We start from the raw sequence: 25,403 nt of genomic DNA, 5'->3' as shown, positions 1-25,403 counted from the left end.
TTGGGGTGGCTGTTAGGTAGGCTTGGGGAAGGCGGAGTTTGGGGGGCCGGGGGCGGGGCTCCTGCGCAGGGAGGAAGGGGGGGGCGCGCTGGCTCCAGCTCCGCTCAGACAAAAGGCGGCGGCGGGAGCGGGCGGGAGGCGGAGCGGCGCCGCGAGGGCCTCAAGGTGACACCCGCCCCCGGCCCCGGCCCCCCCGGCCCGGCCCCCTAGCCCGCCTCCCTATTCCCAGCCCCTAGCCCCTTACCCGGTGCCCTTTCCAGGCCCCCTCCCCCCGGCGGGGGGTGGGGAGCAGCGAGGGCCCCGCCCCCTCCCTCCCCCTCCCTTGGCCCCGCGCAGGATGCCCCCGGCCCCTGGCAGCCCCCCGGGAGGCCCTGAGCTCGACGCGCCCCCTCTACGCCATGTCCCCCCCTGGCTCGGCCGAGGGAGAGAGCGGCGGAGGCGGCGGAGGCGGTGGCGGCCCCGGGGTCCCGGAGGAGCCCACGGCGGCGGCAGCGGCGGACGAGGGCCCCGCCCGAGAGGAGGTGAGAGCCGGCGGCGCCCCTTCCCGGGGCGCGGCCGCAGCCTGGTCCCCATCCCCCGCCGCGCGCGGCCCCCGCCGATTCCGCCGCAGCGCGGCCGGCGCCCCGCACCCTGAGCCGGCCGCCGCAGCCGCAGTCCCGCGCCGCTGCCCCCACCCGGCGGCCCGAGCTGTCCGCGGTGGCGGGGAAGGGGCCGCGCCGGGGGCGGGGCTCGGGGGTCTTGGGCAGGGGGAGGGGCCTAGGGGCGGGGACTCGCGGACCCCGGGCAGGTTGGGGTGGGGATGGTTGGTGGCCGGGATCCTATCTGGCTGAGGAGGATGCTATCTTGAAGGCGGGGAAGGGTGACTTGTAGGGGCTACGGAGGCAGGAGAGTGCCTGCCAGTTCCACGGGGGAAATCGTGATGTCACTTGAGCTGGGCTTCTAAGAAGGTCAAATGTGTGCCGAGGCGAACCCTCCTGGGGTCACTGGGAATGTGTGTGTGTGTATGTGTGGGGTGTGCGCTTCTCTCTCCCAATGTCCATGCAGCACCCCCACCCCCGGGCCCAGGGGGCCCTAAACCCAGGAATCCTTCTCAGTGTTGGTACTGAGCATATCCCTATTTGGGGGCCCTACTCTCCCGCCCCCTGAACCTGGAGACAAAGAGACCAAGGAAAGTACCAGGGGCTCCCCCATCTCCCTTGCACACGCTTGCATACTGCACTAGGGCAGAAGCACACAGGCAAGGACGGACCTGCAGGCAGAGCCCCTTTCAGATGCGTTCTCACTGGGAGCAGCACACTCAGGTGGGCACACAAAGCGGTAGGTATGCACACACCCCTAAGGACAGGCTCCCCGAAAGGCACATGTCCCCTAATCTTGCTTGTATATGCTGAGTACTATTTCCTAGCCCACCTACCTATCTGTACTTCCAGATCTTTCCTTGGATTTCACACCGGGTCCAGGGCCCGCTGCCTGTTACCAAGCCCTTCCTCTCCACCCTTCTCTCCCTTCCTCTGGCTAGCCTTCAGGTCCGGGCTGGGGAATTGAAAGAATAAGTCAGAATCTCAGCAGGGGTGTGTGTGTGGGGTTCCTAAAGCTAGTCAGTGGCGAGGAGGAGAGGGAAACCCCAGGCCGCCACCAGAAATCTGACTCAGTACCTGTCATTATGTGGCTGTGGGTGCCAGCACCCAGGATGCAAAGAGAATGAGGCCCTGCCCTCAGGAGCACCCAATCTAGTGCAGGAGCCAGACATGTAAACAACTCATCAGGGCGATAGTGCAAGCAGCATGTGCTAAGTGCTTAGCAGGCCCTGGTACCAAAATCGTTTTCTCTTGACAAATGGCTAGGCTGCAAACATCTTCCTCTCAACCCTCTACCCCCATCCCACATCCCTTCTCCCCAGCCACATGCCTCTGCCCTTCTGGATATTTCTTCCTGGATGGCCTTCTGCCCAGGGACACAAGGCCCCTGCCTCTCATCTTAGAACACGGGAAGGATGTTAGGGTGCAGGAGTGAGACTCGCAGGGGACCTGGGGTCCAGAACGTGCAGAAAGAGACAAGGCTTGGGGTTTCCTGGGAGGTATGAGGCTGTCTGTGAGGGACAGGGAGGTGGATGGGTCAGAGGAAGTTGTTCCTCCTGGTTCTTGAAGAAGGGAGGGCCCCATCTGTTAAGTGGGAAGGTGATGTCATTGGGTCTCTCCACCCTTCCTGGAATACTTGGAAGGGGTCCGGGCTGGGGACCTGCCTTCGCTGATGCCTGTCTGTCCTCCCTGTCTTCCCTGTCCACACCTCCTCTCTCATTGCCATCTTTGTGTCTGTCTTTGGACCCTGTTTCTCTGTGTGCCATCCTATCCATCTGTGTCTTCTCTGCCACCGGGGCCTCCTCCCTCCATCTCTGGCTCTGATCCCTCTGCCTCTTGGGGTGTCTCTCTGCACTTCCCTGTACTGGATTCCATTCCCCTTTCTTGTCCCCATGGCTCACTCTGGGTCACTTCTGTGTGTATCTCTGGTTCTGGGATCCCATCTCGGTCTGACCTTTTCTCTGCACATCCTGTCTGTCTCTGCCTGTCATCTCTGGTGCCGGCCTCTGCCCCTCCACCCCTGCATTCAACTCTGTGCTGGGTCCTGCCACTCTGTCTTACTCTCCACTCATCCCGGCCCCTTTCCCTGCCCATCTGAGCAGCAGCGTCCCATCCAGCCCTCTTTCACCAAGTCCCTCTGCCGTGAGTCCCACTGGAAGTGCCTGCTGCTCTCGCTGCTCATGTACGGCTGCCTGGGGGCCGTGGCCTGGTGCCACGTCACCACAGTGACCCGCCTCACCTTCAGCAGCGCCTACCAGGGCAACAGCCTCATGTACCACGACAGCCCTTGCTCCAACGGTTATGTCTACATACCCCTGGCCTTCCTGCTCATGCTGTACGCCGTCTACCTGGTGGAGTGCTGGCATTGCCAAGCCCGCCATGAGCTGCAGCACCGTGTGGATGTAAGCAGTGTGCGGGAGCGCGTGGGCCGCATGCAGCAGGCCACGCCCTGTATCTGGTGGAAGGCCATCAGCTACCACTATGTCCGCCGCACCCGCCAGGTCACCCGATACCGCAACGGAGATGCCTACACCACCACCCAGGTGAGGAGCTGGAGGGGAGTACAGGCCAGTCCAGATGGGAGGGGGTGCTGGGACCCTGCCTGACTGTCCCCAGGGGAAGAAGCACAGGCAGCAGTGAGCTCTTGTGGGCACTGCAACAGGAGGGCAATAACAGCCACCATAAAAATAGCAGCAAACATTTACAAGCAGCCTGGTTCTGCTCTAAGTACTTTACAAACATCAATCATTTAACCCTCAAACAACGCTATGAGGTAGGTAACTATTGTCCCCATTTTACAGATGAGGAAACTGAGGCTTGGAGAAGTGAAGTAACTTGCCCAAAGTCAAACAGCTAGTATGTGGTGTGGTGGACTTGAACCCAGGCAGTCGGGCTCCAGGGTCTGCATTGTTTAGTGCTTAGTGGTTGGGGCCTCACAGGCATTCTCTCACCTGTTTAGTGAGGTGGCTGTTACTGAGTCCTCTTTCACAGGTAAAGAGACCTAAGCTCAGTGACTTGCTCAAGGTCTGCAGCTTCCAAGTAGGAGTGCTAGACTTAAACTCAGGACCCTGGATCCCAAGTCCGAGGCTCCCAGAGGTGGGGGTCAGCTGGTAAAAAGGTGGAGGTGGGCATGGGAGGCATGGAGGGGGTGTCAATCAGCACTCCCTGGACCTGCCAGGATTAGGCATACTAGAGCCCTGGAGGAAGAAGAGATTTTCCCAAATGAGGGGGACCTCTCTGCCTCAGTATTGGGTAAACAAAGCCTGGGGCCTGTGAGAATCAGGAAAGAGGCTGGGTGGTAGCTAGGGTAGGAACAGGGAGTCCGGAGGCAAAGGTGTCCCCCAGGGAGCTCCTCTGGAGGGCCCATTTGGAAACACACTTATAAAAGGGAAGATGGGCAGGCTGCTTGCGGTGATGAGGGAGCAGAGTGGGACAAGGGAGGCAGTGGCAAAAGGGTCAAGCAAGCCGGAGGGGCAGTTCAGGGCCTGGGCCTGACCCCCAGACCAAGCAGGGCTTAATTCAAATGAGAAGGCACAGAGGTAGGGATGAGTCCTAACCCCGCCCGCATCTCTAACTCACTGATGAAGCTGAGGGCCTCAGTGTCTCTATAAACCCTACCCGGTAAGATCCTACCTGGCTCCAACTCGGAGCTAAACCAGGAGAGACTGAGGGTTTGACCAGGCGACAAGAGCAGCGATGGGGCGGACGAGGGTGAGCGGACAGAAGCGACTCCCGTCGCCTTCCCCGGCGCCGCAGGTCTACCATGAGCGCGTCAATACGCACGTGGCCGAGGCCGAGTTCGACTACGCGCGCTGCGGCGTCCGCGACGTGTCCAAGGCGCTGGTGGGGCTAGAGGGTGCGCCGGCCACGAGGCTGCGCTTCACCAAGTGCTTCAGCTTCGCCAGCGTGGAGGCCGAGAACGCGTACCTGTGCCAGCGCGCGCGCTTCTTCGCCGAGAACGAGGGCCTGGACGACTACATGGAGGCGCGCGAGGGCATGCACCTCAAGAACGTGGACTTCCGCGAGTTCATGGTGGCCTTCCCCGACCCGGCCAGGCCGCCCTGGTACGCCTGCTCGTCCGCCTTCTGGGCCGCGGCTCTGCTCACGCTGTCGTGGCCGCTGCGCGTGCTGGCCGAGTACCGCACGGCCTACGCGCACTATCACGTGGAGAAGCTCTTCGGCCTTGAGGGCCCGGGCTCGGCCGGCGGCAGCGCGGGCGGTGGCTTTAGCCCCAGCGACGAGCTGCTGCCCCCGCTGACGCACCGCCTGCCGCGGGTCAACACGGTGGACAGCACGGAGCTCGAATGGCACATCCGCTCCAACCAGCAGTTGGTGCCCAGCTACTCCGAGGCGGTGCTCATGGACCTGGCGGGACTGGGCGCGCGCTGCGCCGGGGGCGCGGCGGGCGGCTACACGCCTACGTGCCGCTACGGCGGGGTGGGCGGCCCGGGCGCGGCGGGCCTGGCCCCGTACCGGCGCAGCTGCGAGCACTGCCAGCGCGCCGTCAGCAGCTCGTCTATTTTCTCGCGCAGCGCCCTGAGCATCTGCGCCAGCCCGCGGGCCGGCCCGGGGCCGGGCGGCGGGGCGGGCTGCGGGGGCAGCCGCTTCTCGCTCGGCCGCCTCTATGGCTCCCGGCGCAGCTGCCTGTGGCGCAGCCGGAGCGGGAGTGTTAACGAGGCGAGCTGCCCTACCGAGCAGACGCGGCTGTCGAGCCAGGCCAGCATGGGGGACGACGAGGACGACGACGACGACGAGGAGGCCGGACCGCCGCCTCCCTACCACGACGCCCTCTACTTCCCGGTGCTCATCGTGCACCGGCAGGAGGGGTGTCTGGGCCACAGTCACCGGCCGCTGCACCGCCACGGCTCCTGCGTAGAGACCTCACTGTGACCCCGGGCCCCTGGACCCGCCCGCCGGCCTCCTCCCTGCCCCTCGCCGGACTGGGCTCCCTGCGTGTAGCAGGGGGAGTCACGATGGTGGTGGCCGAGGCTGTGCTGGGCACGGCGTGGGGAGGGTGGGGGGAGGCAAAGGGTCGCGGGACATACGCCAAAGCGGCCGATCCCTGTCACCCTTCCCGCCTTCCCTGTACATAGACAGATGGAAGGAGGGGTGAGAGAATGCCACCCGGGCAGAGTCATCTCTTCCAGCCCCGCCCCTGAGCTCCTAGAGGGACACCTCCCCTTTCTACATGCACACCCGAGATTTCCCGTCCCGTCTTTCAACGGATCTTCTGACTGTTACGTGGCAACTGTGCCGCGGGACCGGCGTTGGGTCCAGTCTCAAGGGAGAGGCCCTCGCTGTGCAGCTGGGGAGGTTGAGGCCGGGGGAAGGGCAACTGGGGCTTTCCTTCTTTGGTAGCCTGGCCCCTCTGGGACCTCTCTCTACTGAGGGGGCAGCGGTTAGCAGGGCTGGCTTCCAACAAGCTAATGAATTCATGGGTCTGAGGCCAGGGCCAGGCGTCAGCCGCCACACTCCATCTCAAAGCTGTGGAAATGTTGCTCTCCTCTTTTTGGCGCTGGCCCCGAAGAGGATCGGGGTTTCCTTTCTGCCGCTCCCTCCACTGTTGTTTATCTCACTGGGCCCAGGGAGGCTGGGTCCCTGTAGGGATTGTGCTCACCACGAAGACGTCACTCCCCTCCCTCCCCTCCTGCTCCCCGGCTCTAAGAGCTGTTGCCAGGGGCGAGAGGGGAGGCACACTGTGGAAGGCAGTACACCTCAGTCCTTAGTCCACACTGCAGCCTCCTCACCTGGGTTCTGAGAGGGGACGCCCTTCAGAGAGAGTGATATACAGCCCCGGCAGGCGGCATTCCTTCAAGCTGGCCAAGGTGAATGAGTAAGTGGCAGACAGACTTGGGTGACAACAGGGAACTCTGGAAGTAGGTGGGAGTCAAAGAGGAGGGGGCAGTGAAAAGACCCCCGAAGGCAGGGGTGTCATGGGGCCAGACCTTGCCTCCCCCATACTTGTGGGGAGAAGTAGAGAGTGGTTGACCCCATACAGATCCTTTGCAGGGCTGAAGACCTTGTCACGAGCCCCAGCTGGAGAAAGACTCAATTCCAGTGGCAGGGTCAGAGGCAGGAATTTTCGAAATCTTGCCCGACCCCCTTGTCCTCCCCTAGTCCATGAGCTGAAGCCCTGCTGTGTGTCCCAGGGTCTTCAAAGGGGCGTCCTGCCACCACCCCAGGGTGCTGGCCCCACCTGCTGTCCTTCCACCACTCCTACCCTGATGTGCTTCCGTGTGCATGTCTGTGTACGATCCCCCTGGACTCCAACTCCCCTGGCTAAAGTTTTCCCAGCCAACTTAGCGTCCAGGGATTGAGTTCGCATTTCCAGCTGGAGAGGATAACCCTCTGGCCTCGACATTGCTCGCCCCATGCTTCTCACTTTGCCTGAACCATCAGAACTGCTCTTTCCCCACCTCAGCCTGTCCCCTCTTCCTCCAGCATAGCCGGGCCTGCACCCCCAAGGGCGTGGCCTCCACCTATGCAACATCTCCTCTGGCCCCCCTTCCCTCCTTTCCCGGGGGACTTGGAGGGCACAGATTGTGGGGACACCACAGCCCGTGACCCATCAGGGCTGAGGTTAACTTTGATGAGGAGATGGCTGAGTGGGAAGGGAGAGGAGGCTGGACAAGGGGAGGCCTGGGCAGAGGGGGACAGCTGCTCATTAGGTTTCCCTGGGCAGCAGTGCCCATCTGCCTGCCAGCACTGGACTCTCAGGGGGCCTGGCGTTTGGAGCAACCCCTCTTTCCTCTGAACCGACATCTGCGATGGACAGGTGGCGAGCTGTGGCCTCGGGCCCCAGTTCTTGGCCAGCTGGCACCTGAATGTCACACTCTTGTGTGGGGCAGCCTGACCAGACCACCTCACGGCTTCAAGGTGGGGGGAGAAACCCCGCCCTTCCTGCCTCAGGCCTGTTCCTGAGACAGAGCCAGAGCTGGGAGGAGGGGACCGGGAGGGGCTGTTATTATTTTTGCCTGTACTGACCATTTCTGCCTAGTGTTCTCACACAGACAGCCTCACCTCCCACACACGCACAGACTTAGAAACCAATTCTTTGGTCTATTTTCTTGGTAGCTTTATTGATTGCCAGGGAAAACAAAAACCAGAAAATTAATTAATCTCTAAAATTAAACTTTACACTGAATGTTCTTGTTTCTCTAATTAGAACCTCTGCTAGCAGCTGTGGCTATGTACACTCACACACTCACAAACACCCTCACACCTACATGTTTGCACTTCGGAACTGTCAGAGGGTGTCAGGCACAGACAGACTCTAGGTTGCCCGGTCAGGCACACACGTGCAGTCACTCCCAAGCCCCCTCTGGTGCTCTGCTCAGTGCCTGCTTATTGGAAGGAGTCCTTAGAAAGTGGGCACCCTGAGGCTGTGGTGGTGGCAGCCCATGACCCACCCTTTGGAAACATGAGGCTGGAGGTTCTGAGCCCCTCTGCCTGGGGAGGATGGGGGATGGGGGATGGGGGATGGGGTTCAGCCTGAATCCATCCTCAGGTCCTCTCGTGGCCCCATAGGTAGATGTGATTCCTGTGGGTGTGGCCCCAGGGTAGGCAGCCACAGAGTGCCTGGGACTCATGGAGGGCACCGGGAAGGTTCCATGTGTCCTGGGGACAAGGGCTTGTGGGTGGGCTGGGCCTGGCTGAGGAGAAGACAGGTCTCTGTCAACTGGGTGCATCACACTGTGGCCTTTCTGTCGTGGATTTCCAAGCGCAAAGATTGTATAAATCAAACTGGTGGATAATAAAGTTGCGGATGACTCACTGACTTCCATTCCCCATGTGGCACCTCCCTCACCATCTCCCCTTTCCGTGAGCAGCTCTCTCAGGAGGCCACTGGGTCTGAGCTCCCCCTGTCACCTCTGTTTCCCCCTTCCCATGTTGGGGGGGATGGGTTACAGGATGGCATGGCCTGTAGACCCAGATGACTTCAGCGGAGTCAAGTAACAGGGAGGGGCATCTGCAGGGGTGAGCGTGGAAAAGCCAGGCAAAGCTCTGTTGCAGCTGGAGGAAGGAGAAGGTGAGAGAGAGTGAGTGTGTTTGAAGGTCAAGAGGTTAAGGATCTGTTTGGTAGAGAGGAAAATGCGGGGGTCGGGGGTGATCAGGGAGATGGACAGTCCTGTGGGAGAGTCTGGGCAGGCACAGTCCCTTAGAGGCTGCTTTGCCTTCCCTATTCCTGGAAGAAGCCATTGCAGTAGGTCTGTAATACCCTCTCCCTGGGTACTGGAGCTGAGTCCCATTTCAAACCCCTATCCCAGACCCCCCCCCCACATCTTTATCTGCACAACCCCTTGATCACTCATCCCAAGGATACTCTTAGTCTCCTCACCACCCCCTGGACCAGTGTGAGACTGCAGCCGGCATGGCAGGGGCATGAAATGAGGGATGGGGCTGGGGCAGGGAAGCATATCTGGTCACTGCCCCAGCCCTGGCCCCCATCTTATCCCACAGGGTTCTCAGGGCCCTTGGCAGTGATTGGTGACATGAAGTGGGTGGGATTCAGGGCCCGCTGGAGGGCTGCTTCGCGGTTGGCACAGAGAGCTTGGCTGATGAGATACTCGCTCTCCTGGGCGATATCTGACAGGCGCAGATCAAACTCCAGGAGGGTCTTGTTGTCTGACATGCCTTCCAGGAGCTGCTTCCCGCCATCCTGGGTCAGGAATACAAGGGAAAGGGTCACTTTCCATCACTACCCAGGGTCGCACAACGGGTGAGTGTATAGACACATACACATATTTATATACAGATGTGACTGAAACAACAGGTTCACAAAACAATCCTTAACCCACTTGCACAGCACTGACATTTTCTATCCTATTCTATCCTGTTCCATTCTGTTCCCTGAGAAAAATGGTGCTCAAAACTCACTAAATTGATTTTTCAGCTCCAATGGTTAGAAAACCACTGCACTACAGCAGTGATGGTGATTCTATTTCTCCAGTTCAGCCGTGGCAAGTGGGACCAATGTGGCTCATGAGACATGAGGAGGATGTTTGGACAAAGTGGCTTCTGGGAAGGTTCTCCTCATTCTGAAAAGAGAACAAAAGAGAGGGATGGTCTCCCTTTCTCTGCCTCTGGGCGCGGCCCTAATGGGAGGTGCAGCCGCCATCTTGCACCAATGAAGGGAGCAGCAGAGAGGACGTGGCCATGTGGCTGGGCAGGCAAAGCAGAGGATGGCACTGAGCCATGGAATTCACCAACCCCAGAACCTTCTTTCCTGGGGCTTCTGATTAGGGACATAATGAATACTCTTCTTGCTTAAGCCGCTTCCTTGTTAAGTGTTCCATTAGTTGTAGCTGAGAACACCCCCTTCAGAGATAGTGTATGTGAGTAAGCCTGTTTTCTGGGGAGTTTAGTAGAAGGTTCAGGGCCCCAAGTAGAGTACATGGAGTGCCCTCCTTACGAGTCCTCACAGCTCCAGTCCCTTCTGGGTTGGGTAGGCCAGGCCTAATGTGAAAAATTTCATGTCAGGAGGCAGAATGCTGCTGTTCTATGGTTGTCACCTAATAGCATGTTGTAAACTCAATTTAATGGGTCACAGAAGCATTTTTTTAAAAATGAAGTAGTGTATATTATAAAAGAAAACATCAGCTATATCACAAGCAGTACAAGTATATTTCAATTATGTTATAAATATTGATGTATATGTTCACTAAGTGTTCATGTAAATTGCATTTCTTACTCGAGACTTGGTCAAGAAAATATGAGAGACATTATCTATCTAGGACCCAGGCTTTCAAATCAGTCCTGGGCTTGAATCACAGCTCTGCCACTTTCTACTGACTGGATGCTTTCAGGCAACTCACTAACCTCTATGAGACTCAATTTTTCATCCAAAGTGGGGTTAAGAATACATATTTTAACCCACATACCTATGGTCAATTAATCTTCAACAAAGGAGTCAAGAATATACAATGGAGAAAAGACAGTCTCTTTGGCAAGTGGTGATGGAAAAGCCACATGTAAATTAATGAAATTAGAACACTCCCTCACACCATACACAAAAAAAACCCTCAAAATGGCTTGAAGACTTAAACATTAGACAGGATACCATAAATCTCCTAGAAGAATATATAGGCAAAACATTCTCTGATATAAATCATAGCAATCTTCTCCTAGGTCACTCTACCAAGGCAATAGAAATAAAAGCAAAAATAAACAAATGGGACCTAATTAAACTTATAAGCTTTTGTACAGCAAAGGAAACCATAAACAAAACAAAAAGACAACCTATGGAATGGGAGAAAATATTTGTAAATGATGCAACTGATAAGGGCTTAATTTCCAGAATATATAAACAGTTCATACAGCTCAACAACAAAAAAACAAACAACCCAATAAAAGAAACTGAGCAGAAGACCTAAACAGACATTTCTCTAATGAAGACATACAGGTGGCCAACAGGCATATAAAAAAATGCTCAGTATCACTAATTATTAGAGAAATGCAAATCAAAACTACCATGAGGTGTCACCTCACATCAGTCATAATGGCCATCATTAAAAAGTCCACAAATGATAAATTCCAGAGAAGAGGGAGAAAAGGGAACCCTCCTACACTGTTGGTGGGAATGTAATTTGGTGCAGCCACTATGGAAAACAGTTGGAGAGCCCTTAAAAAGCTAAAAATAGAGTTACCCAGTAATCCCACTCCTAGGTATATATCTAGAGAAAACTCTAATTTGAAAAGGTACGGCACCCCAATGTTCATAGCAGCACTATTTACAATAGCCAAGACATGGAAGCAACCTAATTGTCCATCAACAGATGACAGGATAAAGATGTGATTTTATACACACACACACACAATGGAATACTACTCAGCCATAAAAAGAATGAAATAATGTCATTTACAGCAACATGGATGGACCTAGAGATTATCATACTAAGTGAAGTAAGTCAGACAGAGAAAGACAAACATCATATGTTATCACTTATATGTTGAATCTTAAAAGATGGCACAAATGAACTTATTTACAAAACAGAAACAGACTCACAGATATAGAAAACAAATAGTTATGGTTACCAAAGGGGAAAGGGCAGGGAAGGATAAATTAGGAGTTTGGGATTTGCAGATACTACTACTATGTACAAAACAGATAAACAACAAGTTCCTACTGTATAGCACAGGGAACTATATTCAATATCTTGTAATCTATAATGAAAAACATATGAACGAGAATACATGTATAACTGAAGCACTAGGCTGTACACCAGAAACTAAGATGACATTGAAAATCAGCCATACTTCAGTTAAAAAAAATACACATTTTACTAGATAACCATGAGGGTTAAAGAAAAACTAATTGATACTGGGCAGCTAGCGTAGAATATAACCCTGAGTGACGGTAACTAGCAATCACCGAGGACCTAGCCAGTACCTGCAACGGTAAACTGCTTTACAAGTATAACTCATTTAATCGTCCCAGTGACAACACTTAGAAGTAGATGCTATTATAATCTCCAGTTTACAGAAGGGGGGGCAGGAAATGGAGATCTGCAAAAGTTAAGTAACTTAACCAAGGGCTAAAAGGCAGAAAACCAGGTAAGAACCGAGTAAAGGCTGTAATCCTAACAATTGTCCCCTAAGCACCTGGCGGCAGCTGGATTCCATGCCTGCCCCGCAGGCCCCAAGGCCTCCCCTAGGCCCTGCCAGCCCCAGAAGCCGTGGCTCACCAGCCCAATGTGGTTGCAGGACAGGTTGATGCTGGTGAGCGTGGTGTTGATGGAGAGCACCTGGGAGAGGAGCGTGGCGGTGGGCTCGGACAGCTCGTTGCCCCCGAGGTGCAGCGTGGTGAGGCACTTGTTGGTCTGCAAGGCGTGCGTGAGCGCCTGGCCGCCCTCATCCTCCACGCAGTTGAGGCGCAGGTTGAGGGAAATGAGGTTGGTGTTGTGCGCCAGGGCGTGAGCCAGCGACTGGGCGCCCAGCGCGCGCACCTGGTTGTTGGCGAGGTTGAGCACGCGCAAGCGGCTGTGGCTCAGCAGCTTGGCGGCGGCGCGCGCGCCACGGTCCCCTATGAGGTTGTGCGACAGGTCCAGCTCCTCCAGGGCCGGGTGGTCCAGGAGGCTGCGAATCAGGATGCGTGCCTTGTCGTCGTCCACCTTGCTTCGGGTCAACCTGAAGATCTGTGGGCAGGTAGAGGGTCGGTGGATAGCACCGGGTAGACGGTAGAGGAAGGAGCCCCAGGGACGTCTGAGGTTCTGCTCACCTACTGTTGGCCACCGGGCTGGCTCTTGGGCAGGGGCCTACTCAGCGTGACAGTGGTGCAGAATTGGTGGCAGCTAGTAAGGGGGAAAGAATACCACTTACGGAGAAATGACTATGTGCTGGGCATACTGCTGGAACATTCCATAGCCATTATCTCTAACTCTCAGCATCCCAGTGAGGCAGAACAAGTTCTCTCCGTTTTACAGTAGCAAATGGCAGCTTTGAGTGGATACATCATTTGCCCAGAGTCACACAGTGATTAAGCTGTGGAGGCCGGATTTGAATCCAGGTCTGTTTGATGCCCCAGCCCCTCACTGCACCCTCCTCAGCTGGCTAAGATCCACCATGGCTAGGAGAAGTCTCTGAGGGACAGTGCCAGGGTAAGAACGGGAGAAAGTGAAAGGGCGAGGAACAGGAAATGGATGAGATGAACAAAAGAGATAAAAGAAGGGGGGTGGAACTAGCATTATAAACATTGGCGGTGGGATCCCTGTCCCTTTCCTTCTCACTGGCTTGTCCTGCTGCTGCCACTTCCTTGGGACCTCTGAGTGGCCCCCCCACCCCCCATCATTTAGTCCTCTCCTTTCTTGACGTCCCTCTTGGCCTTAGAATCTTTCGTTCCTCTTGTCTTTTCATTGCATCTATCTGGCAAAGCTCCAACCCTGCATCAACCCCACTCTCTAACTTCTGCCTGTCTGTGCCCAAACAAGTGACATGATGGAAAATGTCACATGACAGGACTGGCTGGTATCACCAATAGTCCCTCAGTCTGTGTGCCAATTCAACTCTGCTTCTCTGGACCATGTGCTCTCCCATGATCCAACAGCTATTTTAGCCTTCGCCAGCCCCTCACTTCAGGGACCCCCTCTAGAGCCTCCTTTCAGTAGGTAAATCTCATCTTGTCTCCCCAGCCATTGAGTAGGAACCCTTCTTTTTCCTAATCCCAAACATTAATCCACTGCTGCACACCACATCCACTCTCCCCTCTGCCTGGAGCCAACCAGCCCACTCAGTCCCAGATCCCATTCCTCTGCCTTCTCAGGAGCCTCCCTGGGTCAGAGTATCCGTGCCTCTCTCCTGTACTCAACTCCTTTCATGCAGTTGGGTGGAGCTTTACATTGCTTTTAAATGCATGCAAGTTTCTTAAGAAAACCCAAACCCCTCATCTATTATTGCTCTACCTTTCTCCTCCTTCTCCGCCAAATTCTTGAAAAAGATGATCACGGTCATCCCATTTCCTCACTTCTCACTCTCTCCATAAACCTCTCCAATCTGGCCTCTGGCACTCCAGAACTCCTGGCATTCCACTGACATAGCTCCCCTTCAGTGACCTCCGTATCTGCAAAATCTGGTCCTCAGCTCCATCCCACCCCACTGCTGCTCACCCCTCTTCTTGAAACACATCCCTCCCTTGGCTCTGTGACACAATGTCGTGTCCTCCTTTCCTTCCTCTGATTTCTTGGCAGGCTCTCCCTCTTCCAGCCAGAGTATCTGGGACATACACTAAAAAAACATTCGTGTGTATCTGAAACTCAAATTTAACTGGACATTTTGTGTTTTTATTTGGTAAATCTGGCAACCCTATTCGAGTTGCAATTTTACATTTATATGATTGCTGATTAGTGTCTTTTATCCCCACCAGACTGTTAGCTGGAGGGCACAAATGGTATAATTTTGCTTGCAGTTCAATCTTCAGCACCTAGGAAAGGGCCTGGAGAGCAGATGTTTGTTGGGTGAAGAAATGGCTGGTGAACAAGCAGGGCAGTGCCGTGTGCATCTCTCTATCCCCAGGACCCAGCTTGGTACAGGGTGCATAAAAGGACACTTGGTCAATGAGTGAGAAGGAAATAGGAAGAAGAGAATGGTGATAGAGGAGGAAGGGAAGGGGAGGGGGAATTAGATGCTGAGAATGGGAGGAGGGGGAAGGCTGGAGGCAGGTGGTACCTTGAGGGTGTGGCATGCCTTGACGGTGGCCGCCAGGGAGTGGCAGTCGCGGTAGGTGAAGAGGAAGAGGTTCCACTTGAAGTTCATCCCGCAGTCCTTGACACCATACACGAGGTCCAGCTCTTCCAGACGGCTCAGGCCAGCCACTAGGTCGCCCAGTTGGTAGTGGTCGGTGGCCAGCTCCTCCATTTCTCCCTCGCTGCCGGAGTCAGACAGATCCCCGCTCTGGGGCGGCGGCAGGAGCTGCACTGGCGGAAGGAACTGATCCACCCGGATGGTGCGCACGTAGTTCCTGCAGAGCGGCAGCAGGTTGAGGATCACCGCAGGGTCGGTGCTGCTTGGGATGAAGTGCTTCAGCAGGTTCCCCAGGTGCAGCTCGAAGAACATGCGCTTCCAGCTGCCGCCATGCTTGTCCACGTGGCACACTGGCCAGCGCTGCAGGCAGCAGCGGCGCCAGTAATTTTCGTCGTCGATCAGGTTGGCAGTCACAGTCAGCGGCAGGTTGGGGGGCAGGTTGTTCAGGACCTTCTTCTGGTGTTCTGGGAGCAGCTGCTTCAGGATAGGGTTGTCTTGGGGCACAGAAAAAGGAAAGTAGAAGTCACAGTGTTGGGGGTGCCACACATGGTACCCTGGGCTGGAGGAGAGAGCCACTACCCCTGACCCTGGGGTGTTCCTGGTTGAAGGTGAACATCTTAGCATCGAGTCTCAGGAGGCTACCAGTCTGAGGAAGAATCTCAGGTTCAGCCCTCAGTTATTGCTTAACCTGGTGGAGGAGACAATCCCTGACTTCAGAAGCTCTCAGTATGATTTGATTCATTCATTTCAAAACAAAAAGGGTTTTCTGGACACCTGCTCTGCACCACACTCTGTCCTAAGTGCTGAGGATACAAGAGTGACCAAAACAGAGGAAGCCACTCCTTCTTATGAGGGGAGGCAAATAATAAACAAATCAAATGAATATATTCTAGGTCTGGTGGTAACAGGTGCTGTAGACAAAATGATGGTCCTGTCCTCAGAGAGCTCCCCATCCAGTAGGAGAGGTTGGCAACCTTTTCTTTGAAAAGGATGGACATTTATAGAAGTTAGTGTACAGAATAATTGAAGAACCTGTACGCACCATGGAAGACCAAGAGAGTGGAGGGCAGTCAACCAGGGAAGGCTTTCTGGAGGAAGAGGTAGATATGGTTTATCTACCACAACTACCTGGGAAAGGTGAGGAGAGGGCATAGGCATAGAGGGCACAGTATTGGGGCAGTCTGGTGAGGTGGGGACAGCAGGAGAAACTGTCCTAGCTTGGCTTGGTGGGTGGGGCAAGAAGTGTTGAGTGGTGATGAGGATGCTGTGTGAGAGGCCAGAACCCAGCCTCTGAGGCCTCATCTCCAGACAGTCCCCACCCACCCTGCCCCACTTCTTGCCTGCTCTCTCTCGCCCCAGGCAGGGACAGACTTACTCTGGAAGTTCTTGACAATGTGTTGAATGCAGAGTTCTGTGAGGAGGGGCACGATGGCCAGTGACCACTCGACATCCTCAGCGATGATCCTACGCATCCGACGTACCCCAGCCCTGGAACTCGGGCCCTTGGACTTCACAGGAGGTGGGATAGTTGAGGGCTTTGAGGGGGGTGGGCCTGTGCTGGAAGTTTGGCCGGCAGTGGAGGACCGGTCCTGTGTGGAAATTGAGGACTGGCTGGGGCCTGACAGTGAGGGTGTTGTCAGGGTTTCCTGCATGCTGAGGCCTGGCAACACAGAGACAGGTGGCCCCTTGGCAATGGCCTTGTGACACGGACTTTTTCAGATAGGAGGGTCCTGGATGCCAGTAGAAACCTGGAGGAGGAGGAGGTGGGTAGAGTTGTTACTTTGGAGGGTCTCGGTGAGCCTTTACCAAGACATGTAGCACAGGGTGGTTCTTAAGGGTCAGTTTCTGGATTAGAGCAGATTCAGGTGCAAATCCCACTAGCTGGGTGGCCCTGGGCCAGTTACTAAAATTTTCTCAGTTTCAGATGCCTCCTCTGTGAAATAAGGATAACAGTCACCAATAAGAGGCTTGGGAGGAGTAAATAAAATAATGCATCCAAAGAGGCATAATATACTGTGATACATGAAACTGTAGCCAGCAGCAGCTCCACATTTTGGATAATAATAGCCTCACAGCAATTACAAGAAATTGCTGTATGCTGGACACTTTTTTTAGTTTTTTTATGCATATCAGCTCATTTGATCCTCACAAAAGCTTTTTTAAGGTAGGTACTTATAGAAGGGAGGGTATAGCTCAGTGGTAGAGTGCACGCTTAGCATACAAGAGGTCCTGGGTTCAATCCCCAGGACCTCCATTAAAAAATAAATAAAATTAAAAGAAACAAACCTAATTACCTCCCCCAACCAAAAAAATTACACAAAAAAGTTACTCATACTATTTCCATTTTTCTGATGTGAAACTGAAGCACAGAGAGGTTAACTGACTTGCCCAATGTCACACAGCTTATAAATAACAAAGATGGATTTAAACTCAGTTTATCAAGTTTGGCTAAAAGACTAAGGGATGATAAAGAATCATTTAGTTCAACACAGCTCCCTGCACTAAGTGTTTTACAGAACAGCAACTGCTTGACTAGGAAGGTGGGGTCAAGAACAGCACTGGCCAACAGAAGTATAATGCCTGGCAAAATGCAAGCCATATATACTATTTAAAAATTTCTCATACCCACATTAAAAAAGAGAAAACAGGTGAAATTAATTTTATGTTTAACTCAATGTCCAAAATATCATTTAAATATGTAATTAATATTAAAATTATTAATGACACATTATATACACAAATATTTACACTAAGCCTTCAAAATCTGATGGGTAGAGTCTACTGTTTTGGGTGGTGTAGGTGAGAGAGGAAGGAGAGGGGGAACTGGACCCAGTCCCTGTAGAGGATGCTAGCTCGGCCCCTCCCTTCAATCTCTCCATCCCAGTCTTCCTAGTTTTCCCAGCCTCTGGGCATTCCAGACTGCAGCAGGAAGGCGTGGGAGGTGAAAAAGCAGCTAAATCTGGGGCTGAAGACAGAAGACAAAGAATGTATCCAGGGCTGCCTCCACTCCCCTGTTTGTCCATTCCTGCATCCTTGCTGGATGTGCCCCTGTCCTGAGACTGCAGGTGGAACAGGGGCTGCTTGGCATACAGCTCCAACTCCAGGTTTGCTCCCTGACTCGATGCACTGTGTAGTGGCCCATGGGAAGGGACACTTTGAAAAAGCAAAGGTGTCCTTGGCAGATGGAGGGGACCAGATGGTGCTCCCCAGTCCCCTAGGCATCTCAAGGAGGAAGAGCCTGGCTCCGTGTGTGTGTGTGTGTGTGTGTGTGTGTGTGTGTGTGTGTGTGTGTGTGAGAGAGAGAGAGAGAGAGAGAGAGAGAGGGAGAGAGGGAGAGAAAGGGGCAGGAGGAAGCAGTGTTGGGAAGGTATCTATGCATTTGTGACATACTTACGCAAATCAAATGCAAATTGACAGATTGTGTCCAGAGTTGTGGAATAATCAGCTGGTATTTTTTGACTAATGGCCCCTTGGAGGCTGTGGCTGGGAGGGGTTGCTGCTTGGAGGTACCAGATGACTTTGCATTACTGGCTTTACCAGTGACTTGCTGTGTGACCTTGGCCAAGTGACAGCCTATCTGAGTGCCAGTTTCCTTATTTATTAAAGGGGATAATAATAAAGGCTGTTGTGGAGATTCCCCTGAGATAATATTTGAATCATATTGATAATATCTGACTGACATTAAGAGAGGGTGTGCGGAGGATGAAGGGACTCTGAGGGACAGGGGTCTTGGGCTGTGGAGAGAAAGCTCTGGAGACCTGCTTCTTGAGTGCTGACCTGAGACAGTGTTTTTAAGTGAGATTGTTCCCTGTCTCCAGAGTACATGGGAAGAGCAAGGCGGCAGTTCAAGGCAGATCAGGATAGAAGGATACTGATATCTCGGCATTGAGGAGCCTTGGCAGACTGGGCAAGAGGAGGAGGAAAGGGGTAACAGACCAACCCTGCTCCTGCTGGTTCTGCATCTGGATGCCTGGGGCTCCCTCCAAAGTTCTGGCCTAATGCATCCGGTGTTCTCCTTGGTCCCCCTCATCCCAGATGCATCCCAGGACACCCTGCAGGCCATGCCCAAGGGAGTAGGACCCAGCTCCACAGCCAGGGGCGCCCCCCACCCCAACCCCTCCAGTTACAGGTGGGTGTTGCCCTGGGGCTGGCACTCCAGGCATTTCTCACAATGCTGCCCAGGCTCACCATCCTGGTCCAAGGTTCCTTCTTCCTCCCAGGAGGACGCATGGTTGGGAAACCCCACCTGGGGCCTGGCGAGGTGGCCCTGATCTCACTGCCTAATGCCTCACAGTCTTAGGACCCGGCACCTGGGGTTCTTTCTGATGTCTGGTCCTAACCGCTCTTGCTGCTGCTTGGAGCCTGCAGCTGCCTCCTCAGAAGGAAAGAGAAGAGAGGCCCTCCATGTGCTCTACGTGCTTGGCTGGTATAAAAAGAGCCCCTGCCATCCTGCAGCATTTACAGAGACCCTCTGATGTCATTTTTAAGGCAAATATTGACAACATTAACCTCATAATAAGGTCAGAATTGACAGTTTTCACTAATCACCTCTTGATTTAAAAAAAATCAACATTACAAAGATATTTTTGGCAAGCAAATTATCAGAGGATTCTTCTAAGAAGGATTTTAGTTACAAATTTTTTTTAATATTTTTTAAAAATCACATATAAAACAAAGTACGTTTCAAAGGGTAGTGAGCAAGACAAACTCCTCACCTCCCAGTTATTAATGTTATAAAGATGATGCCAAGCCGAATGCCTGACCCCTGCCCTTCTCAACCACTCTATTGGCTCTCCTCCTGCCTCTGGATCATTGTCCAGAAGTCTCCATCACAGGCTCCTCTAACTCCGCCCACCCCTCAGGGTTTAGCCTCCACTGTCCAGCCTCACTCCTTCTGGTTGGTGGGCTGTAGCTCTTCCTTCTCTGACCTCCAGACTCGGGGTCCACTGGCCTACCTCCCAGCTCCCTTAGACTCAGTCTGCCCCCCAAGAGAACTCAGTGCCTCCCTCAAGCTGCCCTTCTTCCTGGCTCCCTACCTCAGCCAAGGGGACCAGCACCTATCCAGATGCCTGAACCCAGAAGCTGAGGAAACACTCCTCTCCTCCAGGGGCCCCCCATCTGGTTCCTGTTGTTTCCCCTCAGTTCTGCTTCCTGCCCCAGCAGACCCTCCTCTCCTTCTTGCTGCTGCCTTAGCTTGGGGCCCCATTGTCTGCCTGCACTGTCCTTCCTGCAGTTGCCCAGCACCGGGCTGTGTCATCCAGCAGCTAGCCTCCCAGTAGCCACCGTGGCAGGCCTCCGTGTCAGCCCACCGCTCCCTGGGAACAGTCCAGCTTCCTCAACTCCATGTAGCAAGCCCTCCGGGACCTGATGCTCTGTTTGAAAGAAACTCCTCTTTGCATCTGGAACACTGTAGGCTGGTCATTGCTGCCCAGCCTTCGCTCAAGCTGTTCCCTCTGCCTGGAATGCCTTTCCCACAGTCTCACCCTGGGAAATGGACCATCATTGGTCACTTGAGTCTGAGCTCAAGCACCATTTTCCCTCTGGAGTCTTTCAGCTGCTCTTGTCCTCTACCCTCCCTTTGTCACCTCCTCCCCAGTAACTGCATTGCTTCAGTGATCTGACCACCCTCTCCCCACACCTGCACTAGACTGTGGGCTCCTCCAGATGCAGGGACTGTTTCTTACTCATTTTTATCTCTAATCCCTAGCCCAGTGTCAGGTCTGTTGGGGAGGCAGCTGGCGTTTTGGGCTGCCCCACCTCCTTCTGATCATAGATTCTGGCCAATAGGAGTGCTGTGTATTGGTCAGAGTGATTGGTTCAGGGGTGGCCACCTGATGTAAGCCAATCAGAGTCCTCCTGGGGATTTGTCCAAATGGAGGTAGACAAAAGGACATATGTCCTTGATATAGTTCGGATCCTGTGCTGCTGGAAGCTGTTTCCCTTCACCCAGAAAAGGCCTGCCTGCAGCAGGAGGAAATGCTGCCTGGAGGAGAGCAGCAGAAATGGGAGGTGGACAGAGAGCACCAGGTACCTTCAGTCCCCAGTCCTTATGCCCAAGGGCCCTCTGAGGTCTTCCTTCAGTTCTGAGACCTAACTCGACAGCCCTCTCACAAGTCTCTTTTGCTGAAGCGAAGAGTTGTGACCAAAGGGTCCTGTCCATTTGGATAGGCTCACCATTTGTTGAGTGAAATTATGAGAAAAAATCCTAAATCAGCAGATGAGTTAGTTCAATGAGATAGCCAAGAAAGGCCAGAGGCCCACCTGCCGAGTACACACCTGGCCTGATGTCTACCTCCTGTGGCCTGTTCCTCTCCCAACAACCCGAGCCTCTGGTCTCACCTCCCACCTCTCCAGCCACTGGTCAGTATCAGCAACATATCTACTCAGCACTTAACAGCTCCAAGCTTCTTTCAGAAGACCTCTGTCAGAGAGGCTGACAACCACACCACACTGGGGGCAGGGCAGGCTTCTTACCCCCATTCTATGGATGAAGAAACTGAAGACCTGACTGGGAAACGACTGGCCCCCCGATATCTAGGAGGGCTGGTGCTGGTGCTGGGGCTCTGCTACCTCTGACCACAGTGCCCTGCTCTCCCACGGGCATTTTCCCACGCTCTGCTAGGAAAGAAGAAAGCATATTCTTGCTCCCTGGGAAGCAGGGGTCCTACCTTCATGCAGAGCAGATCTGTCAGGGAGGGTCTCCCTAGGTTGAGAGAGTAACCGATCCTTGACACCCTACTCTGGGAATTTCAGGCCCCTAACATAAGGCTTTCATCCTTGTTATGTTAAAATGTGTTTCCTCCCTAATGACATGAAATCTTAATAGTCCATACATGCATGTTTATATATCCCTATGTTAACCTTGAACTGCCATTTTAAAACTTCATCTGATCATTTTAGGTCAAACAAAAGCATAATACATTATAAAATATATACTGATATTAATGGAGCAAAATTTTAAAAAATGTACTAGTCACATTCTATCTGACAGCTTAAGTCAGACAGGGGATATATATCTCTTCCCTCTCATCTGTCACCCACACCTCATTGTAAATGAGGTTCAGGTCCAAAAAGCAAACTTGGGAAGAGGGCAAGGAGAATGTACCACTGAGTCGGGGGAGGGTAGGGAGGACCCACAGAAGAACTGAGGTAACTCCACCGACTTCACAGGGCAGCCTTAGTCTGGCTTAGGCATCGCCAGTCTGCGGCTGGCAGTGGTACTAAGTGGCACTGTCTTCCCTGGAAGCCTGTGGAAGGCAAGACAGGCATTAGCCAGCAGCCCCCAGACAGCCCCCAAGGGCCCGTAGAGGGCAGCCCCAGAAGTGGCAGAGTGGTCACCTTCCTTTCTGGAGACTTCTGTCCTTGGGGAGCCTCTGGGAGAATCCCAGAGTTAGAAGACTGGAAGCATGTTCAAGACTGCATCCTTCTCCAGAGGGGCAGGAATCCTCTCTGACTTTCCAGAGAGGTCAGAGCCACCACCACCACCACTGAGAGTGAGTGCCTCTTGTGCCATCACATGTGTCCCCCTTTAAGAGCACATGCTACACTAAGATGGGGAAAGTGGGGATACACCCAGTGACCTTTCATCTCCTGATGCCTGTCTCACAGGCTTGTGGGGCCTTCAGCATCAACCTAACCAAACCCAGGACCACAATCCCTGGGGAAAGGCCAGTCTTCCTCTCCTCAAGTCCCCACTCTGTGTCCTCAGGACCAGGGTCCAGGGTCCTGAAATCACATTCAGGCCATCACTCAAAGGCTTAGGTGTTCACATCACAGCACTTTTCCAATGGGCCTCCCACTCTTTCCAGCATGGAGCTCGGGGTTACCCTCCTTGGTGCTGACCTACACAACCCAGGCTCCCTTGCCCACAGGTGCTTCCGCAGACCTCGGTAATCACTTGTACCCTTCAGTTTTTGAGGTCCCATGGGGACCCAAGAGATACTGCAGAACTGTACTCTCCTGCCCCATGGCTCACGATGGGCCCTCCATGCTCCTTCCAGACCTAGGATTCAACACTTGACTCTCTGGCATATTCCCTTCTCTCAGACGAGGTCTCAGACCTTCTCTGTCCTTCTCAAGTCTTTACTTAAACCAAATTGCTTTGAACAGAGGCTCCTCTCACCTTCTCAAATGAGAAATTTGAAGATGCTAGGGGAGGGGGAGTCCTCTCCCCTTCCTCATCACTTGTCCTCACCTCCCTTCCCCAGGCAGAAGCACCTGGCCCTCCTTTGGCACATGAGCACCTCTGTGGCCCTGGACACCCCTCCTCGGCTGGCTGGGCTTGGATGCCCCCTCCCTCTCTGACTTTCTCAGCCAGCTTCTCCTCAGGGCCCTGGGATTTTGTCTACATTTCCCCTGACCCGTTTCATGCCTACTATGTTACGCCCTTCCTAGGCCAAGTCTCTGTCACATTCCTGTTTGGGAATTCCCAGTTTGTGGAATCACAAAAGAGAGGGCAAAAAAGGGATTTCTCTGACAGATCTCTGACCAAGCATCCTTGGTCTCTGGCTCTTGAAACAGTCTGCCCACTTATCACACCCCTAGGTCTGGCTCTCCTTCCAACTGCCCACTTAGGTCTGTTGTCTTAAAAAGGACGCCAGCAGAGTTGCTCCCCACCCTCATCCCTACCTTTGGCTCAGAGACCCCAGCAAAGAAGCTCAGCTTCCAAGGCCAGCAAGTCTCTCCCCGCAACATGCATGGGGTGAAGAGGTCCTGGCTTCTTCTTGGTAACCAAGGGAAACCAGCTTTGCTGTGGGAGGAAGGGAGGTGTGGAAGTGTCTGGACCTGCAGGAGGGGTTGCAACAGGAAAGGAGCTGGGAATGGAGGGAATGAGACTTGGAACTGCTTTCCCCCACGACCTACCCTTGCTCCACTTCCCCCCTCCTCTATCTCACAGTCCCCACTTCCCTGACTTGAAGACCCTAAGCCTCTAGGCCAGTTTACAGCCTCTAGGCTGCGGCTGCCTGAGGGCTTCGGGCCAGGTGGACTGAGGGCGCTGGAGGGGTTTCCGGGCCCCATGGGCAGAAGTAGGGGCCGGGAGAGCTCAGCCCACTAGGGGAGAGCGGGGTCGGGTGTCTTCTCTCCCGGAGGTCGCCTCACCGCTCCCGGAGTCGTGGCGCTCGCCTTTCCGCTGGTCCCCGCGCTGCTGCCGCCGGGTCGTTAGGGAAGCCCGGCGTCTCTAGGGGGCGGGTCCAAGGGTGGTGCGCCCGTGTGCGCGTGCGCCCCGTGAAGGCCGGTCTCCGCGGTGCGTGGTGCGGGGGCGGGGCTGCTGGTCCTTGGGTGGTTATCACTGCGCGCTTTGGCACGGGGTCGCCAAAAGGAAGCGTCTGTCTGAAGCGCTGTGTGGGGCCATTGAGCAGGCAGTGGGAACTCTGGCCGTGGGGCATGCTTTGTGCGTCTGGGGGACTTGTTTAGGAACGGGTGGGCTTTTGTGAGGGGAGGTTTGGAGTGTAGGACAGGGCTTCTGGATGGCAACAGTGCTCTTCCCTCTAGAAAACTTTTGTGTGGAAGTTGGGGTGGGGGTGATGAGTGGAAAGACGGCCCACGAAAAGCATCAGCGGCCAGTCTTCTGGAAGATGAGGAGGGCAGAAGGGCACCTGCAGAGTTCCTGAACTCTCCTGAGGCCCCTGGTTGCTCTCAGGCCCTGCGGGGCAGCCGTGGGCTGCAGCATCCCTGCAGTCACCTTCCGCTTTTCTCCAGGGTGTCAACAAGGCTGAGGAGTGGCACCAGGCAGGAAGGTCACAGGCCTCCACAATGCTCCCTCACGCAGCCCTAAGCCTGATGCCATGTGGGCAGAACTGACCAACCTCGTGGGGGTTGACTAGTAAGAAAAGGAGATTGTCCCTCAGGAGGGAAAAGGCAACCTAGGTGGGTGGGAAGTTTAACATGGAGGCAGAGCTGATAAGTTAACAACCTAGAATCTTGGTTCTCATCAAAACAGGGGTACCCCAACTCTTCACCTTGGTGTCCACAGTAAAGAGTGGGGCCCTCAGTGAGCACCACTTAACAGTGGCCGCTGCTGCATTTGCCAAGATCTTGAGGTAAAGCTCTGCAACTCAAGGCTGCAGGCAACCAGAGGCTAGTAATTTGTGTCCCTTGCAAGCCTTCATCAGTGATTTACCAACAAATCACCTATGCCTCAATTAGAATGAGAAATCACCCAGGAAATGATGCCAGGGGGACCTGCTCTGCTCTAATAATTTTAACTAAATGACCCTGGAACCTCATAGCCAGGGAGGCTCTGACTTAAGAGATGGGCCCCCTGAGGTCCCTTCCTTTATCTAGTAATGGAGATTTAGGGACAGAGGTGGAGCTCGAGCATCTGGCTTGGTCCCAGGTGGATTCATTTTGGTAGGGAAGGAGGGCTGCCCTCCACCCCTAGGATTTCTCCTGCTCTGAGCTGCTGACTTCAGCTTCAGACTCAGCTCAGGCTTGGGGCAGGTGCTGTGCAAAGCTTGAGGCAGCTCACTCCCTTCTGACCCTGAGACCTGCCTGCTCACTTCTGCCTCAGGGCCTCTGCACTGGCTCTTTCCTCAGATGTCCACATGGCTCACACCCTCCTCTCTGATGCCACCTCTACCCTCCCAATCC

At 54.3% G+C, this 25,403-nt stretch overlaps 2 protein-coding genes across 8 annotated transcripts; one reads left to right on the top strand and one right to left on the bottom strand.

The window, feature by feature from the left end:
* The first annotated feature begins 373 nt into the window (after positions 1 to 373).
* Positions 374 to 7,635, top strand: TMEM151B (transmembrane protein 151B). 6 transcript variants are annotated; one of them, XM_072944899.1, is made up of 4 exons: positions 374 to 521; positions 1,228 to 1,301; positions 2,827 to 3,121; positions 4,335 to 7,635. In XM_072944899.1, the coding sequence occupies exons 1-4, from the start codon at positions 399 to 401 to the stop codon at positions 5,466 to 5,468; spliced, it is 1,626 nt and encodes a 541-aa protein (XP_072801000.1). In that variant the 5' UTR covers positions 374 to 398; the 3' UTR covers positions 5,469 to 7,635. The 6 variants fall into 6 exon arrangements, with proteins under 6 accessions (XP_072801000.1, XP_072800999.1, XP_072800998.1 ...); XM_072944898.1 differs by having other exon boundaries at positions 2,824 to 3,121; XM_072944900.1 differs by having other exon boundaries at positions 402 to 521; positions 1,223 to 1,301; positions 2,681 to 3,121.
* Positions 7,629 to 24,011, bottom strand: DRC5 (dynein regulatory complex subunit 5). Of its 2 annotated transcripts, none has more exons than XM_031688595.2 (6): positions 23,913 to 24,011; positions 23,442 to 23,597; positions 16,189 to 16,561; positions 14,739 to 15,307; positions 12,263 to 12,712; positions 7,629 to 9,237 (listed from the first exon to the last, which is right to left on the bottom strand). In XM_031688595.2, the coding sequence occupies exons 3-6, from the start codon at positions 16,463 to 16,465 to the stop codon at positions 9,028 to 9,030; spliced, it is 1,506 nt and encodes a 501-aa protein (XP_031544455.2). In that variant the 5' UTR covers positions 16,466 to 16,561; positions 23,442 to 23,597; positions 23,913 to 24,011; the 3' UTR covers positions 7,629 to 9,027. The 2 variants fall into 2 exon arrangements, with proteins under 2 accessions (XP_031544455.2, XP_072801003.1); XM_072944902.1 differs by having other exon boundaries at positions 23,442 to 23,562; positions 23,913 to 24,002.
* Positions 24,012 to 25,403: the final 1,392 nt, after the last annotated feature.

This window comes from Vicugna pacos, chromosome 20, assembly GCF_048564905.1.
Source record: "Vicugna pacos chromosome 20, VicPac4, whole genome shotgun sequence".
NCBI lineage: Eukaryota > Metazoa > Chordata > Mammalia > Artiodactyla > Camelidae > Vicugna > Vicugna pacos.
Note: the sequence above shows the minus strand (reverse complement) of the source record. Positions and strands in the feature narration are given on the sequence as shown.